Source organism: Pelmatolapia mariae, linkage group LG13 (genome assembly GCF_036321145.2).
Source record: "Pelmatolapia mariae isolate MD_Pm_ZW linkage group LG13, Pm_UMD_F_2, whole genome shotgun sequence".
Classification (NCBI taxonomy): domain Eukaryota; kingdom Metazoa; phylum Chordata; class Actinopteri; order Cichliformes; family Cichlidae; genus Pelmatolapia; species Pelmatolapia mariae.
Genome location: NC_086238.1, coordinates 14,414,494 through 14,429,855, shown reverse-complemented (window position 1 = coordinate 14,429,855; position 15,362 = coordinate 14,414,494). Strand labels below are relative to the sequence as shown.

The 15,362-nt window shown below is 38.2% G+C and overlaps 1 protein-coding gene across 28 annotated transcripts in view; it reads right to left on the bottom strand.

Annotated features, from left to right (window-relative positions):
* Window positions 1-15,362, bottom strand: part of LOC134639848 (neurexin-1a) — a 253,513-nt gene that overhangs the window by 196,913 nt on the left and 41,238 nt on the right. Inside the window, exon 1 of one of the 28 annotated variants that reach the window (XM_063491331.1) lies at window positions 13,485-13,551. The exons of the other annotated variants lie outside the window; for them this stretch is intronic. Within the exon in view, the coding sequence (XP_063347401.1) occupies window positions 13,485-13,509 (25 nt within the window). The 5' untranslated portion in view covers window positions 13,510-13,551. Of the gene's footprint in view, window positions 1-13,484; window positions 13,552-15,362 lie in introns of those variants that run through there. 28 annotated transcript variants of the gene reach the window in all.

Genomic DNA, 15,362 nt, shown 5'->3' with positions numbered 1-15,362 from the left:
GATTTCAGGATTTTCCCTCTTGCAGCATTTCTTGCTCACCTTATTAAAAGAGCAGTCCCTATTAATTGGATATTAATTTACCCTAGGGCCCTTATTAGAGACCTGAGCATGAATGATCTAATTCCCCATCTCCTGATCCTCAAGGACTTCTAAGGTGCATTCAGACTTCGTTCTCGACTTGATAAAAAAACAGGCTATTTCCCTGCCCAAAACAGATGCATGTAGAGATTAAATATAGGCATAGACATATGAGGTAGATACATAGAAAATGGTAATTGAAGTAAATAGGAACACTGAAAATGACATCTTGTTATGTGATTCTACAAAGACTTGTCTATAACATTACAATGTAAAAATATAACATGTAGCAATTTAAGCAGCTCGTATTGGAACAACTGACAGGATAAAAGGCAGAAACGAGACATCATTTTCAGAAAAAATAAATTCTGAGAGAGTGACCCTTTCAATTATTCCATCAAAGTCAACAGGATCTACCAAAACAAAATAGAAAAAATAAGCACATATTCACTAATGCTTATGCAAATACTGAAAACACGCTTGCTTAACTATGCAACATAAACTATTTTTCCTCATTTGCACATGTTCAATATTCTTCCTTCATCCATCATTATGTCTGGCTGGAGTTGAAAAAAAAAAACCCCGCTCAGATGTCATTTAAAAGAAAACCAGATAAGACAGATAAACAAGTAACAAAAAGTTAACAATTTCTTTTTTTGTTCATTATAACAAATAGCTTTCATGCACCTGTACCTGAATGGCATGAGAAAAGGTCCCAATAGCCTCAAACACACATATATAATAGGATGCACTTCAGCACTCATACTACAGACCTTTCTCATGATATCTATCTTAGATCTCAAATCACCAGTGGTCAATCAATAGGGCCATAAGTGACTGTAAATCTTATATGGCCAATAGTAACAATGTTTCACATATGGCATTCCATCAATCAGGTTTAATAAGCTGTCATTCTTTGTGTTTCTTGCAACAGACCAAACTGATTGGGATGCAAGTGGCTAGGTGGATTGTCAGCACATGCCCTGCACTAGTGAGGCATAGTCTGAGTCATTAACACTCCACGAGCTCGGTGCAGCCCCAGGGCACCCTGCTTTCTGACAGTAATGCATTCTAATCTTGTCAGCCCATTGAGAGCTTTAGCTACATTACAGATAACACGAGTAGAATCAAACATTGACACCACTGTCTTTCAACACGTCAGATTAATCTGCAACTAAAAGTCTGTGGGGCGGTCATGCATGGAAGGCTACTCAGGCCAATCACCATCATTTCAATCTGTGCCATTTGATTCCAATGCTGCAATGTACGGGAGTTCAGCCATGCAAAAAAAAGTGCTGTCTCCTGCTGGTCACAAACATAAACAATGTCCCAAAAGTGATTTCAGTGAATGTCCTTCTTTTGAAAATCCACTCACACTCGGAGCAGAGGAGAGCAGCTATATTTTATTCAGAGCAGTGCATGCTAGTGGAGCTACTGTCTGGTGCTTCTCTAGCACACAGCCAGGGTTTGGCTGTGCATTATTCAGCAATCAACATGGCAAGCCGCCAGACAGTTTGACATGTCAGGTTCACCTTCTTCTTTGCCATCAATTCCCTGTTTTAATATCTGAAGTAGCAATGCAGTTAGATGATAATTAAACAACATGAGCTCTAGCTATTAGTAGGTAATGATCACACCATTAAAAAGAAGTCACAATCAGCAGGAAAGGGCATAGCACTAAGATGTAGAACCGACATATTCGAGAGATTTTTTAGTTAGAGACATCATTATAGTATCAGGTGCACTTCAGAAATAAATATATATAAAAACACCGATAAAACACATAAAAGTCCTGCACTTCCTGTTTTCAACACTTCAGGGTGTACATGGGAAAGGTTTCAGGTAAATCCCATTTTGTCTTTTTCCATCACTTTACATTTCCAGTCATCCAGTGTATATATGCAGTGATACTACAGACCATTAGGTAAATTTATTATTCATAAGGAGATTATTACTTTGCTGGTTCACTTCCCATAATCGTCCCGATATTTTTCCCTGTTATCCATCGGCACAGGAAGTGGATATGAGAGAGGATAAACATCATAAACACCAAAATCAAAAGGATACCATCAAAGCGAAGACACCCCGTGGCAGGCCAAAGGCGCTAGTCACACATTAAAAGGTAGATGGTAAAACGCATACATATACACACAAATATGTGCATACATATATCAGCTACTTATCTTAGTGGTATATATGAAAGAGAATAGGGACTAATATAAAGGTCAGTCACAGATAATGCAGTTAATGATTGAATCATAGTCCTTCATGCTTTTTCTTCACTGTAGATGCCTAAACATATAATGTAGTATAATATTTGATTTACTATGAATGAACTATGCATGTGGTTGCAGCTTGGAAGAAGAGACTTAGCAATTACTCTCCATTAGCTTTGGTAAGGCAAACCCATGAATTAATATTTAAACAAAGTTATCAAGTAGACTGTATGACAGATGATTGACAGCTCAATCTTCACTGACTATACATTTGAAAGACATGATCTCACTAGACCAGTGTAGCCTGCTTGTCACTTCTGCCTCAGTATAGCAGACTCTAAAGACTCAGAAGTAGTTACTAGAATGTGTGACTGAATGTTGGACTGGCACAGGTTTTGCCAATTGCTGACTTATAAACAGATTACAATGATTTTTATTTATTTATTTATTTGCTGTGGCACGTTTGCCTGTGGCTATTTCATATTAGGAGATTAAAAATAGTAATTAATGGATCTCTGACTAGCCCTGAGCAGTGGTGAGCTGTCCAGGCTATAACCTGTGTCTTGCCCATGTGATTGATGGATGGATGGATGGATGGATGGATGGATGGATGGATGGATGGATGGATGGACAGCTGACCTGAATGCAGATTCTGTTGGCTCATCATGCACCTGTTACTTATTCACATATCAAAGCCTTTCGGTGGTGCAGCTCCACAGTAACATTTTTTCTACTGTTCAAATTAATTAAAAAATTTGTTTCTTTATGAGATTTGGCGAAATACAGACTATTTGCACAAATTAAGATGCAGCTGTGCAATAAATTCTTCTTTAGTGCACAGCTGCATAAATTCTTAAACGATTATTTTATTTTATAATCTGTATCCTCATTGTACATTTATTCAAGTTTGAATAAGTAGGTCTAAAAAATAATAACAACTGTAACTGAATGAAGTGAATATTATTTAGTCGTTTCCCTATTTGAGAAAATAGACGTAGGAAAATAAACCTTTAGCGAGCCGTATTAGAAAAATCTAAGCGATAACTTGAGCAGAAAAAAAAAACAATACATATTTTTTTCCCCGTGTAGAAAGAAGCATTTAACAAACAAACCCAAAGGTAACAAAAAGGAATTGAAGTGTAAGTGCCCCTGTCTCCCTGACTGCTCTGTTTGTCCATTTAGAAATGTCATTGGCGACAGGACTCCCCAGGAAGCCGGCTAAAAGCTTCACTACAATGGTCTTCCCCATTTACTGGCTGAGCTGGCAGAGCGATAGTGCTCTGTTTTTGTGTACCTGTGGTCACCAAGAGAGTTGGAGAGCAGAGGTCTTTATCCTGGACTAAACCCAAGTGAGTATATTAGTTGGTGACCACTCTGGGGAAGGTTATGGTGCAGTGGAGATAAGAGCTTCTCACCACAGCATAGAGGAAAAAAATCAAAAGAACACTCAGCGATATGGGCATGACAAAAGAACAGTATTCACGAACCTCTACAGGATGCAATGTTATTATTATCATTTATTTATTTACAATTTCTCATGCTTAGAACAATATATACGTATATGTATGCATTCATAACCAGTTTTTGTTTTGTCATTGACCTGCAATTTGGCCTTGTTGGTATTCTCTTTATCTGTTATCAAATTTCATTATATCATTATCAATATATTTTCCTAATCTCAAGAAAATGCTTTAAATACCCAGCGTGCAGCATAACTGCACCAGGTTATCACCAACGATCTACTATAGAAAGCCAGATGCTTCACTGATTTACAATACAGTGTATCAAGGCTGTTGTCTGCACCTTCAAAACGTACCCATATCTGCAGATCCTTTCCACTTCACTGAACCACCCCCACATAACTGTGCAATAAAAAATGCTTAAATCAAGCAAACACATAATTAATTTCAGTCCATATGCATACCTCCAGGAAGATGCTTCCTGATGTTAAACTAAAGTTTTATTTATGACATTATGTATGCACTAATGGCAATTTCTATAGTCAGTGTAACCCTCAGGACTTTGCTGTAGACGCAGAGAGGAGAAATCCCAAATCAAGGTAAAAGCACCAACTTCACTGTGGATACTGTATGTAGCTCATTAGAAGAAGCTCCTCAGGGGACTAACATGGAATAGGAGCCACACTGGTGCCTTTGTTACCGCAGGCAAGCCACCAGGGAGGTGTAGACCACAGGGACCACAGGAAACAAACACACTCTCTGAATTACAGAACATTCTCCCCTATTTAACTGACATGGCTGAAACATTGTTTTTCGCTTTTTCTTAATGTATGTCATTAGTGGGAAAATCAAAGGGGAATATGAAGGGGCTCAATGAATATAGAAGGCAAACAACAAGATAAGATAAACCCCTAACAATGCAGATCTTCTATATTTTGGTAAAATAGAACCATTAGGATTTTTTTTAATTAGTCAGCTTTCATTGGTATCAGTGATTTAAAATGTACATCCTAATTCAACGTGGCAATAAATCAACAATCCAACCCGCAAGTCTATTTTTGACCCTTACATTTTTAATGGGCAATCAATCAAACCAAACAGACACTGTATATAAATGAAAATGTAAAGCACTGAAGTGAAGAGTATTGAGAGCATGCCCAGATAGTCCAAGCTGTAAATTATGGAGACATGGAGCTTAATGGCAGATGTGGTTTTCAGGGTCACCCTTTATTAAGGTTCGGCCCTCATAAATCTATTCCGTATGGAGTTTTCATTGTCACTGTTCGCCAGTGGACGAGCAAATTCATAAGGACGTTTGAGGATGTGGGCTGTCAGAAAGTGGGCTTTTAAAAAGAAAAGAAAAGGGAAAAAAGTGACTCAAGCAGAATCCCGCAAAGCTCTGAAATAACAAGAAGGCAGAACTGTCAAGAGCGTGCCTTACAGAAAAAAATGAAGTAAATAGAACACATGGGGAAATGTCAAAACTCCCCATGTGATACAGTAACACTTCCGAAGAGATATGGGTCACAGTGTTCATGTCACACAGAGCCCTGTACTCATGGACATTGTGGGAAATCTGTTTAATGTCTCTTTAAGGAGTTAAAAATAGAATGCATCTTGTGATATCAATACCACATTGAAAAGCCACAAGGCCACAAGAAAGTAATGTACTGTAAAAACAACAGTACACAGCAGTCAAGTCAGGGGACCTGACTTCTTTATCTAATCTATTGCTAATGGAATTCTTAGTGAAGGTCACACTTAAAAAAAAACAAGATAAAAGATGTATTGTTAACATTATGCGAGTATACTGACAATGATTTTCAAAAAGCTGGTGCAGAAAAAACTGCAAGCTGAATGCGTCTCTCTGCAGAGAAAAATAAAGCTGACGCTAACTGAATATTTCAATGCCACAGGACAACAAGAGTCATATCTAAAATTGATAGTTTAAACATCAATGGGGGAAGAATATTTTTATCCCACTGGGCCTGTTTTATGAGCTGTGTCTTCTTTATTGCGGCTCTATGTGAGAATGCTGATGGTTGGTCTTAGAATTTATGGAGCCAGGGCTGACCTCCCGATACTTTGCTAAGGTTTTATGGGCCACCAGTATGGGTCACAGGTCATGAATTACTACCAAACAAACCCATGTCAATGACTTGTTATCCATCTATGAACTGGAAAAAAAGACACATCAGTGCCTTAAAGACGCCTTTCAGTGTTTAACGACCTTTCAAAATTAAGCTTTCAGTGCACAGGTACATTAGTTTGGCTATGTGGTACATTAAAGGTGCTTCAACCATTATTTTTTATTTTACAGTAAGTGGATCAAATCACTTTGTATAATGTGCAAGGAGTCCAAATCATCATTTACCCTGAGCTTTATACAGAATTTTTCCCATTTTCATAGAGCACCTATTTTTATGGTATAACAGGTATATTATGTCTAGCCTCCTCCCTCACTGGTTGCTCCCTTTAGGGCTTACCACAGTAAATCATCTACTTCCATCTTAGCCTATCCCTAGCATTTCCTGTCACACCAATCCGTTGCATGTCCCCCTTCATCCTTAGACCTCCTCTTTGCCTAGCAATTCCATCTTCAACATCCACTATCCCTCCTCTGCACATGTCCAAACCATCTCAGCCTTGCCTCTCCAACTTTGTCTACAAACCCTCTGATGTACCTATTTCTAATCCCTTCCTGGTCACTCTTAGTGAAAATCTGAGCAACTTCCCCTCTAACAGCTCTGCCTCCTGGCATTTTGTTAGTGAGACCATCTCCAAACCACATATCATGACCAGTCTTACTTGTAAACCTTCTTTGTTACACTTGCTGCTGTTCTTCTGTCATAAATCACCTCGGACACATTTTGAATGGTTTATCCCAAGTATCCCAAACTCATCTACCTTCATTGCGTCTACTTCTTCTAGCTTCACTGCTAAACCTGTCTTCCTGTCATTCACACACATGTATTCTGCCTTGCTTCTACTGACTTTGATTCGTCTTTTCTTCAGTGCATACCTCTGAAGAAAAGAGGTATGCACCTGCTTCCTACTCTCACTATAGACCACAATGTCATCTGCAAACATCATAGTTCACAGAGACTCCTGCATAACCTCAACTGTAAACCTGGCCACCATCACTGCAAACAAGTTGATTCCAGTTGTAATGCTACCCCCACCTTGAACCCATCTGTCACTCCTATTGTTCACCCCAGCAGTGACTCCCTGTTTTCATACATGTCCTGCGCTAGCCTCACGTACTTCTCAGCCACTCCTGACTTCCTCAAGCAGTACCACACTTCTTGGCACCCTATCTTATGCTTTCTCTAGATCCACAAAGTCACAGTGCAACTCCTTTCTCTGTAAAGTTGATTCTGTTCATCCGGATATAGCGTTTACATTGGCAGAAACCTTTCATCCAAGTGACTTCTTCAGTCTTCTGAATGAACAGTATCAACTTTCTGCGATTTCCTTACCTGAAGGATTGAGCATGCATAAGGACATTCTTTCGCTATACTTCTCAATCATCACTCTCAAAGCAAATGTCACATCTCTAGTACTATTTCTCAGCATAACGTCATACTGCTGCTCAGTTTTATCCCTCTATACTTACTACATCACCCGCCTTCTTGAAAACTGGTACCAGTAGACTTTTTCTTCACTCTTCAGGCATCATCTCACTTTCCAAGATTGTGCTAAACAATCTGATCAAAAAATCCACTGCTCTCTCTCCCAATACCACCACAGGTATGTAAGCTGTCATCCTCCTGCTTGCGAGGATTTTTTCTGGGTACAGCTTTCTTCCATAGTGCTAAGATACGTCTTTCTCGTTTATTTAGGTCTCTTTGTGTTGGCCTTGTCCAGGATGCATCACTATGATTGGCTGAATGGATGGATGGGTGTTAGTTTGATAGTCAACTATGATAGCCATATCATAGCTGGTATATTTTTGCTCAATTACACAAAATCTAGGATTATACTTTTCATCAGATGCACATTTAGATTAATAAACAAAAGCTTCCTGTATAAAAAAAGTACAATTAAAAATCTCTCAATTCAAAAATAGAAACTAATGGAAAATAAGCTGGCAGAACAGGGTAAAGTGCTTCTCAATGACTCTCTGACCTCTCTCTCTCTACCAGTCAAAGCAGCTGCTTTATAGTCTAATAACCATTTATATAGCCACTGTAACTTTGGCTATACAAATGTAAAGTTGTTGCTATTATAAATTGCATTAAATACCATCTTACTGAAGCAACAAGTCAATGTCAATAACAAAACCACTACTGTAGAAATCTGCAGTGTCAGCCATCACTATACATTTTGAGCTATAACAGACTTTTAAATTAATTTCTAATAACACTTGGTATTACTGTTGGCAAGACTACCTACATATCTATCATTGCTTCCTGTGTGAAGTATCAGTTAGTGCCAGACACTGTCACCAACATCTTAAACAAAAAAAAAAGACAAAATGCAATGTAGCATAAGTGCTGCAGTCCTTACGCTGCACTTTTACATGGCAGTCGTTGAGTGATGTTTAGCATTTCACTCGGCTAATGTGTGTTTTTTCTCCTCTCTTGCTTCCTCTCTGCAGTCCCTATCTCGCACAAAAGGATTAATATCAATTCCATGTGCATGCAGAAAGATTTATTTATACTCTTTGAAGAATATATGTTACTGTTTCCCTCTATTAGGGAATGCAAATCACAGCAACCTCGAAATAGTCATTTATTTTAAGCTAATTTCTCATTTGCCCTTCCAATCACGAGTTAATTCCAGTCTGGACAACATGGCCTCTAGCTTCTTTCATACATTTCTGTCACATGTCACAACTGTGGCAATGTAGTGTATTATTGTATATTATCCACATATAAATCTTATAATGACATTTTTTATAAGTTAATAAAAGGAAATTGTTTTTACAGCCATTTAGGGAACTTGATTCATGTGCTCATATGCTGACAATATCCCTAGTGCTCTAATATAAATTCACTTCAGTTGCTGGAGCCTGTGTAGGTGTGGCTCTGCTCCTACTGCAGTCTGACCTAGCAGTGAAGACTGGGTATCTGACTTGAGGCGCTACAGCTCAGGACTAATTACAGCAAGGGTTGCCAAGCAACTGCAGCAAATAGGGCCTTCTGGGTTCAGGGGTGGCCTAGTGGTCCAACCAGCAATAGTCAAGCCTGTGATGGATCTTCATCTGCCCCCAGTGAACCTCTGGCCCTCTGACTTTGACAGAACATCTATGCTCCACACAGCCTGCTGGACACTGTGAGCCATTAATCCAACTTGTCACATACACAACAAAAAAATGTGTATTCAAAGGGTAATATACAAACAAAAGTATTCCGACTGCACTGAATTTCTCTAATTTTGGGTCAATTCTGGAATCCACATTTAGTTCAAATTATTATTATTTTCAGCTTACTCACCTCCCCCAGCATCCTAACTAAATACCTTTTCTAACAGCTTTTAAAGGTTACTTTCTTTTTTATACTTTCAGTCGCATAATTCCTGCATCTGTGTCCTGTGTCTAGTCTTCTTGAATGGCAATTACAAAGTTGTTTTGTCTTCTGTGACAGCATGGACACAGTCAACACATGCCACCCTCCTTCTTTCTCTATGCCCTCCTGTTCCTGTCTCATTGTCTTATCCCCTGGTGAGTTGTGTCTTTGGAAGAGAAGCAGACAGCAGTCCCAAGACCTCCTCATCATAATTACCACCCTTGTTTTTAACCACAGGGATGCCAACAAGCTAATTACTGAGGAGTAATCGCATGTTTGTCAAGACCCCTGCAATCTCGGGTATGTAAACTGTGTGCCTGTTGTCAGATCATTGTGAACACACAAACATGCACAGCCTGTCTCGGCTGCACTTTTATTATACAGATTCTTCTGTTTGGAAACAAATGCGGTCATGTCTGCAAATAACTGTTCAGTCTTGTTAACTTTAACAAATTTGTTCCGTATTTGTGTAAGTCAGTCACACGTTTGTGTTCGCAAACAATCTTTCATACTTTGGAAAGACTGAACAAAGGCACAAAAAGCCTCTATCACATGCATGTTTGCCAGATGTGTGTGAGGTCAGCCAAGCTTTTGTAAGCCACTTTGTATTCTCCATGTGGCTATTCTCCATGGCTGAAGAGGCTACGGAGATGGTATCCTCAAGCACGCACCCACGCACAGCGACAAATGTGAAGTGCGTGCTTGACCTTTATATTGTAAAAAGCATATCACACACTGCCATGCACAATTAGCAAAGTGGTTTCCACACTTATAGCACTTAATACGAGTGTAGCAGAATTAATTTCAGTGACAGACTCTAAAAGCTTATCTTTCCTGTAATTGTTTAGACACCCCTCATTGTGCAGTTTATGCATAAAAGAGTCAAAAGAGAGTTATTTAAATGTCTCTCGGGTAGAAAATACAAAAAAACAACAACCCCTAAACATCAAATACTTAACAACAACTAGCACACAGATTTAGAATTACAAGTTTGTTTGACCAGCTGCTTTAGGTTTTTCCTATATTAGCTAAAGGTCTGTTTACATTTCTGCACTGTACTCAGAATGAAAGCTACTGATAAACCCCTTCCAAAAGAAATCCAGAGTAAATTCAATTGCTGGCAAAACCAAAATAAATAGTTGTTATTGCATGGTAAAGAGAGACACTGCAAAATAAAATTACAGGCAACCACAATCTGATTTCAAAAGATACAAAGACAGTTAAATTGCTACAGCAAGATAAGACGAGTCTGCTGTTAGCATCGATAAAAGACATTGTGTGTGTGTATACCACAGCTAACTTTGTGCCGCAGTTCCAGGACAAATAAAATCCTTTAAAAACCTCTATTTACCAAATCCCTTTTGTGTATTTGACACGGAATCAGTGAATGTCTTGTTGATTGTTTATCTCCTTGTGAAAGAACCATGTGGAAAAAATAAATATTTGCATCATCTCTTTTTCCCAAATGTTCCTGATTTAAACTCATCTTCACTCCATGGTCTTAGTCAGTGTTGACATCTTGGGGGCCTTAGGGTATATATTGTTTTTGCAAAAACATGTTTTATTTTCTTACATGTGCTTTGGTTTTTAGTGAAACAAAACACTAATTTTACAGCAGTGATGCTTCAGTGTCTCAGCGTCTCTTATACCAGCAGTGACTCATGCTTGCTTACATCAGTTGCCCCTGAAGAGACGCTGGGTGGTGTTTAAAAATGCAAAATGTAAAGATACATGTAAAGATGACCCTTTTTTTGTTCGCAAAACATCTATTATTAATACCCACAGTATCTATGTTTTGAATAAGGTGCAGCGTTTGTTGTTTTTCACAGGAAATGTAACTTTTGGAAGGGATTCTTGCAAACTTGTGTGTACCTTTTCAGCCAGACAAACATGCAACTATGGTATACTGATGCTGTTGAAAGCTAACAAGGATTAGCAAAGCGCAGGCTCATGCGTTTACAATTTTAGACTACTGGACCATAAGATGGTAGTTTCTGTTCTGTAGCTAAACAGTGTTGTTAGGAAGAAAATATAACATATATTTCATTTTTAAAAACAATTTAAATAACTTTCTGTGCACTAGGTGATCATTTTGAAACTGCTCCACACATGAGTCATAAAGACGTGGTTTACTCATGAGGCACTTTACTCATGTTAAGAACATGCACTAACTAAAAAGCGTGGCATGAACAACAACTACATGTAAGTGAAACTGTGTTCACCTGTCTAATTAATGCTTTTTCAGCTTGTAGCTAATGTGGGTAACCATAGTAACAGGGACACAGTAAAAGCCTCCGTTTACAGTTGATTGCAACACTATTGCAGCAAGCACTTTGATATTAGAAATATACTACATGAAAAAAAACAAAAACAAAAACAAATGTGAATATCCCATTTTCAACATTTAGTGTAGCTGTTCAGTCTCCGGTCATCTAAATAACAACACACAAGCTGAAATTTGTAGACTACCTGTGAACTTAGTGATACTTTGTATCACTAATGGAATCCAACCTCTTACTTTAGCAGCGGTGCAAATGGACATCATTAGTGAAAACATTATTGCTTTGAGGAAAAGAAATTTGACTGGATTAGTCTTTTCCATTGCATAGAAATGACAATTACTTTCTCGTAATTAACACATGGTCTTACATTGCATTATTCCCTGCTCTATCCTGTTTAATATTAAAGGGAATAATACTATTCTGGTTACTTCACTTTTATCGTTCTTTATAACAAATGCAGAACTGTATTTTACCTGCTTTTTGACCACTGCGACTGACTTCTAGATCACTGTTATTAAAACAGATGAAAATGAAAAGGGATGATATATATAAAAAAACAAATACCAATTCAAAACTTGACTGACATCTAATGAAATCCTAAATGTTAATTTAGTGAAATGATTTGATCAGGTGAACTAATCCTGTTTAACAGTTGGGCATCAAAACTGAGAATGACTATGAATAAACATGCAAACAAAAATGAGCAAATCTATGTTCATTAAATGTATTCATTTAACATTCATGCCATCTGACTTGGTTTGACATAATTTGACAGTGGCAACATATTTTTAACCACTAGTTTAATTCAATACAATAATACAAAAAAACCTAGAGAAAACCCCAACAATCATATGACCCCTTATGAGCAAGAGCTTTGGTGACAGACGGAAGGAAAAACTCCCTTTTAACAGGAAGAAACCTACAGCAGAACCAGGCTTAGGGAGGGGCGGCCATATGCCACGACCGGTTGGGGTGAGGGGAGGAAGACAGGACAAAGACATGCTATGGAATAGAGCCAGAAGTTAATAATAACTAATAATTGAATGCAAAGAGGTGTATAAACACATTATGTTTTCAATATTCAATTTTATTTTACATATTAATGCCTAGAAAACTGGATTCCTAGCATCCTCAGTGACCTTGTGACTCCTAGTAAGTTTTAAAAATCAATAATGAATGGCTTTCATTGCACCAGCTTCTAAACTGTTTATTTTAAGCTGTATTTAAAATTTCAGTCTAGGTATGGATATTACAAATCAGGATTTTAATGCTGTGGTTGGGACATTGAGTCATGTGATAATTACAGAAAATCAAAAAAAAAAAAAATTAAATCGGAGTTTGTTTTGAGATTCCTAAAGATCAACTTTACAGAAATACCTGCTTTTCTCGTTAAGCTCCACCAGCTTAAAACCAGCAAGAGAAAGACACAAAAAAATCCGGAAACAATCAAAAACAGGAATTCTAAATATGAAATAACCAAAACCATTTTAACGTTGCCACAGAAAAGAATGCATTACTGTAAAATCCCAGAATTCAGAGTATTGTAATTAGTTTTAAAAGAGGAGAAGGCGCAGTCGTGAATTTCTCAGTCAAATGATCATTGATGGAATACACAGAACTGTGACGGAATCTAATTGCCAATTAATATTGCAAACGACATGACAATTGTTGGCTGATAACGAACTCTAATGAGGAATAATTTTCACAGGCAATTTCCACACTCAGAAAGTTATGAATTATGTTCTGTACGAGGCCACAAAAGTAACAGTTTTGCACTTGCGTTTAGGTGGTCAGATCACGGCTCCACAGACCTGACTGCTGCCTCGACACGATGCCTCCCCAGTAAGCACTATAAAGCCCATTATTTACATTGCACCACTGCATGGTGAGGATTGGTGCAAGGCTGGTGACATTAAAAACTAGGACAAGCAAGAGTACCGAGTGGTGGTGGGTGTTCTAACATCCCAAAGATTGGTTTCCTCAGTTCATCTGCCACTTTACTGAATATTCCCTTTATTCTTGCGTTAGCACCCTGTTTCCATCCTCCCTGTCCCCCCGGCTCGCCTCCCTCTCTTCTGACCTCCTTTTGAGCGACTGTGGTCCTTGCAGTCCACACATCGAGTCATTAATAACACTCTCTGCTCTGTTTTTCCTGCCAAACAGAGCAGTGCTTTCCTGTCATCCTGACATAAATTAATTCCCCTTATTTATCTTCTGGCACCAAGGCCGGCATAGGCAGAATAACTGTTTATGGATAAAAAGGACAAAGAATTATAGATGGTGTGTTCTTGATGACAGGGCCATTTGTTTCTCAAATAAGACTCAAGATAAAGTTCATAACAATCATTCTGATACTAGAAATCCTTTGTCAGCTTACTTCTCCTTTTATCAATCTCTGACTGCGGGGTTAGTGTGTGTGTGAATATGTGTGTGTGTTACTTTAATTAATTATGTTTGCATGCTAGAAAGTAAACGTGAAATGGTTTTATTGTTTGCGGTGGTTTTAGTGATGTTATTTTTCATTTAGGTACAAGTAAATCACGTGGACCAATGCTGTCCTTGACAAAAACATTTTTAAAACGTTTAAATTTTTACAGATGAGAAAACTGCTTTTGCAAATTTAAATGAGAGCTTCTGCTTTGTATTCGAGCCAAAAATGCAAGGGCTACTAAAAACACTGCAGAAAAATGGACGGGCATAAAAATAGGTCGATAATGAGAACAGTCCATCAACTGATCCACTCTAAAAGTGTAATCACACAATGCAATGCATATCATGTCTGAGCACGTTTCACCCCCAAAGTCCAGTTTGTTTGACTAGTGTGATCACTAAGTACTGTGGCCTGGCTTGCTTGAAGAGGTGGCTCATGGCCAAGCACAGGACCTAATATTTCTGCAAAACACAGGCATCCTGCAAATAGCTGTGTTAAGTACTCATTTGAACGTCCTTTTGGCTGGCTGGGCACATCTCGATTTTTTGTAACCTGGCATATACGGTACACCGGGGTTGAAGACATAAGTGAACTATCTTTTACCATCATTTCAATGATAGATCAGCACAGGAGCTCAGAGATTCTCACATTATACAGACGGAGATGCTGCAGTTTGAAAAGATGAAATTTCCTGGAGAAGACTTAAAAAAACTAATCAATAGCTTTGTTTCCTTTTTCAACTTTTTCTATTCCTATACCAGCACTGACGCAGAGCTTTTATTTCTTTGCGGCGACACCTATCATGTTTAACTACAGCAGCCACCGGGGAACCTGGAGCATCATTTTAAAAGGCTACAGGGCTGTGGTTACGTCACAGTTGGCTACATAACAACAAATGCAGTGACCATAAACTAAGCTTTAAGTGTTCTGTGTGTGAAGACTCAAAGGGGAGTGGGGAAGGTGAAAATTATGCTCGGGTACAATACAAGGAAAACACTTGGGTTCATGCTAAAAAAAAAACCTTGAGATTGGATCTTAATTTGAAATTGTTCTTAAACATATTCATTGACTGTATACATGTACAATAAATGGTTGTTTAATATGGAAACCCTTAACAAATTTTGGCTGTCTTTGTTATTTTGTTGTATGTCTTTGTGCTTGTCATTGTGCACTGACACTGTTAAAAACCTACAATCTCATTGAGTCATCTTTATCTGAGTTTTACAAGAAATCTGGGCCAAATAACTTTTGGTCAGTTGCTGAATCCGTCAGCGATCTACTTCACAGTAAAACCTCAAAATGATCCACAATTTGACTGTGTGTTCTTTATCAAACAGCCAAACATACTGGTGTCAGTCCACTTTCATTACAGTCCAATGGCTCTC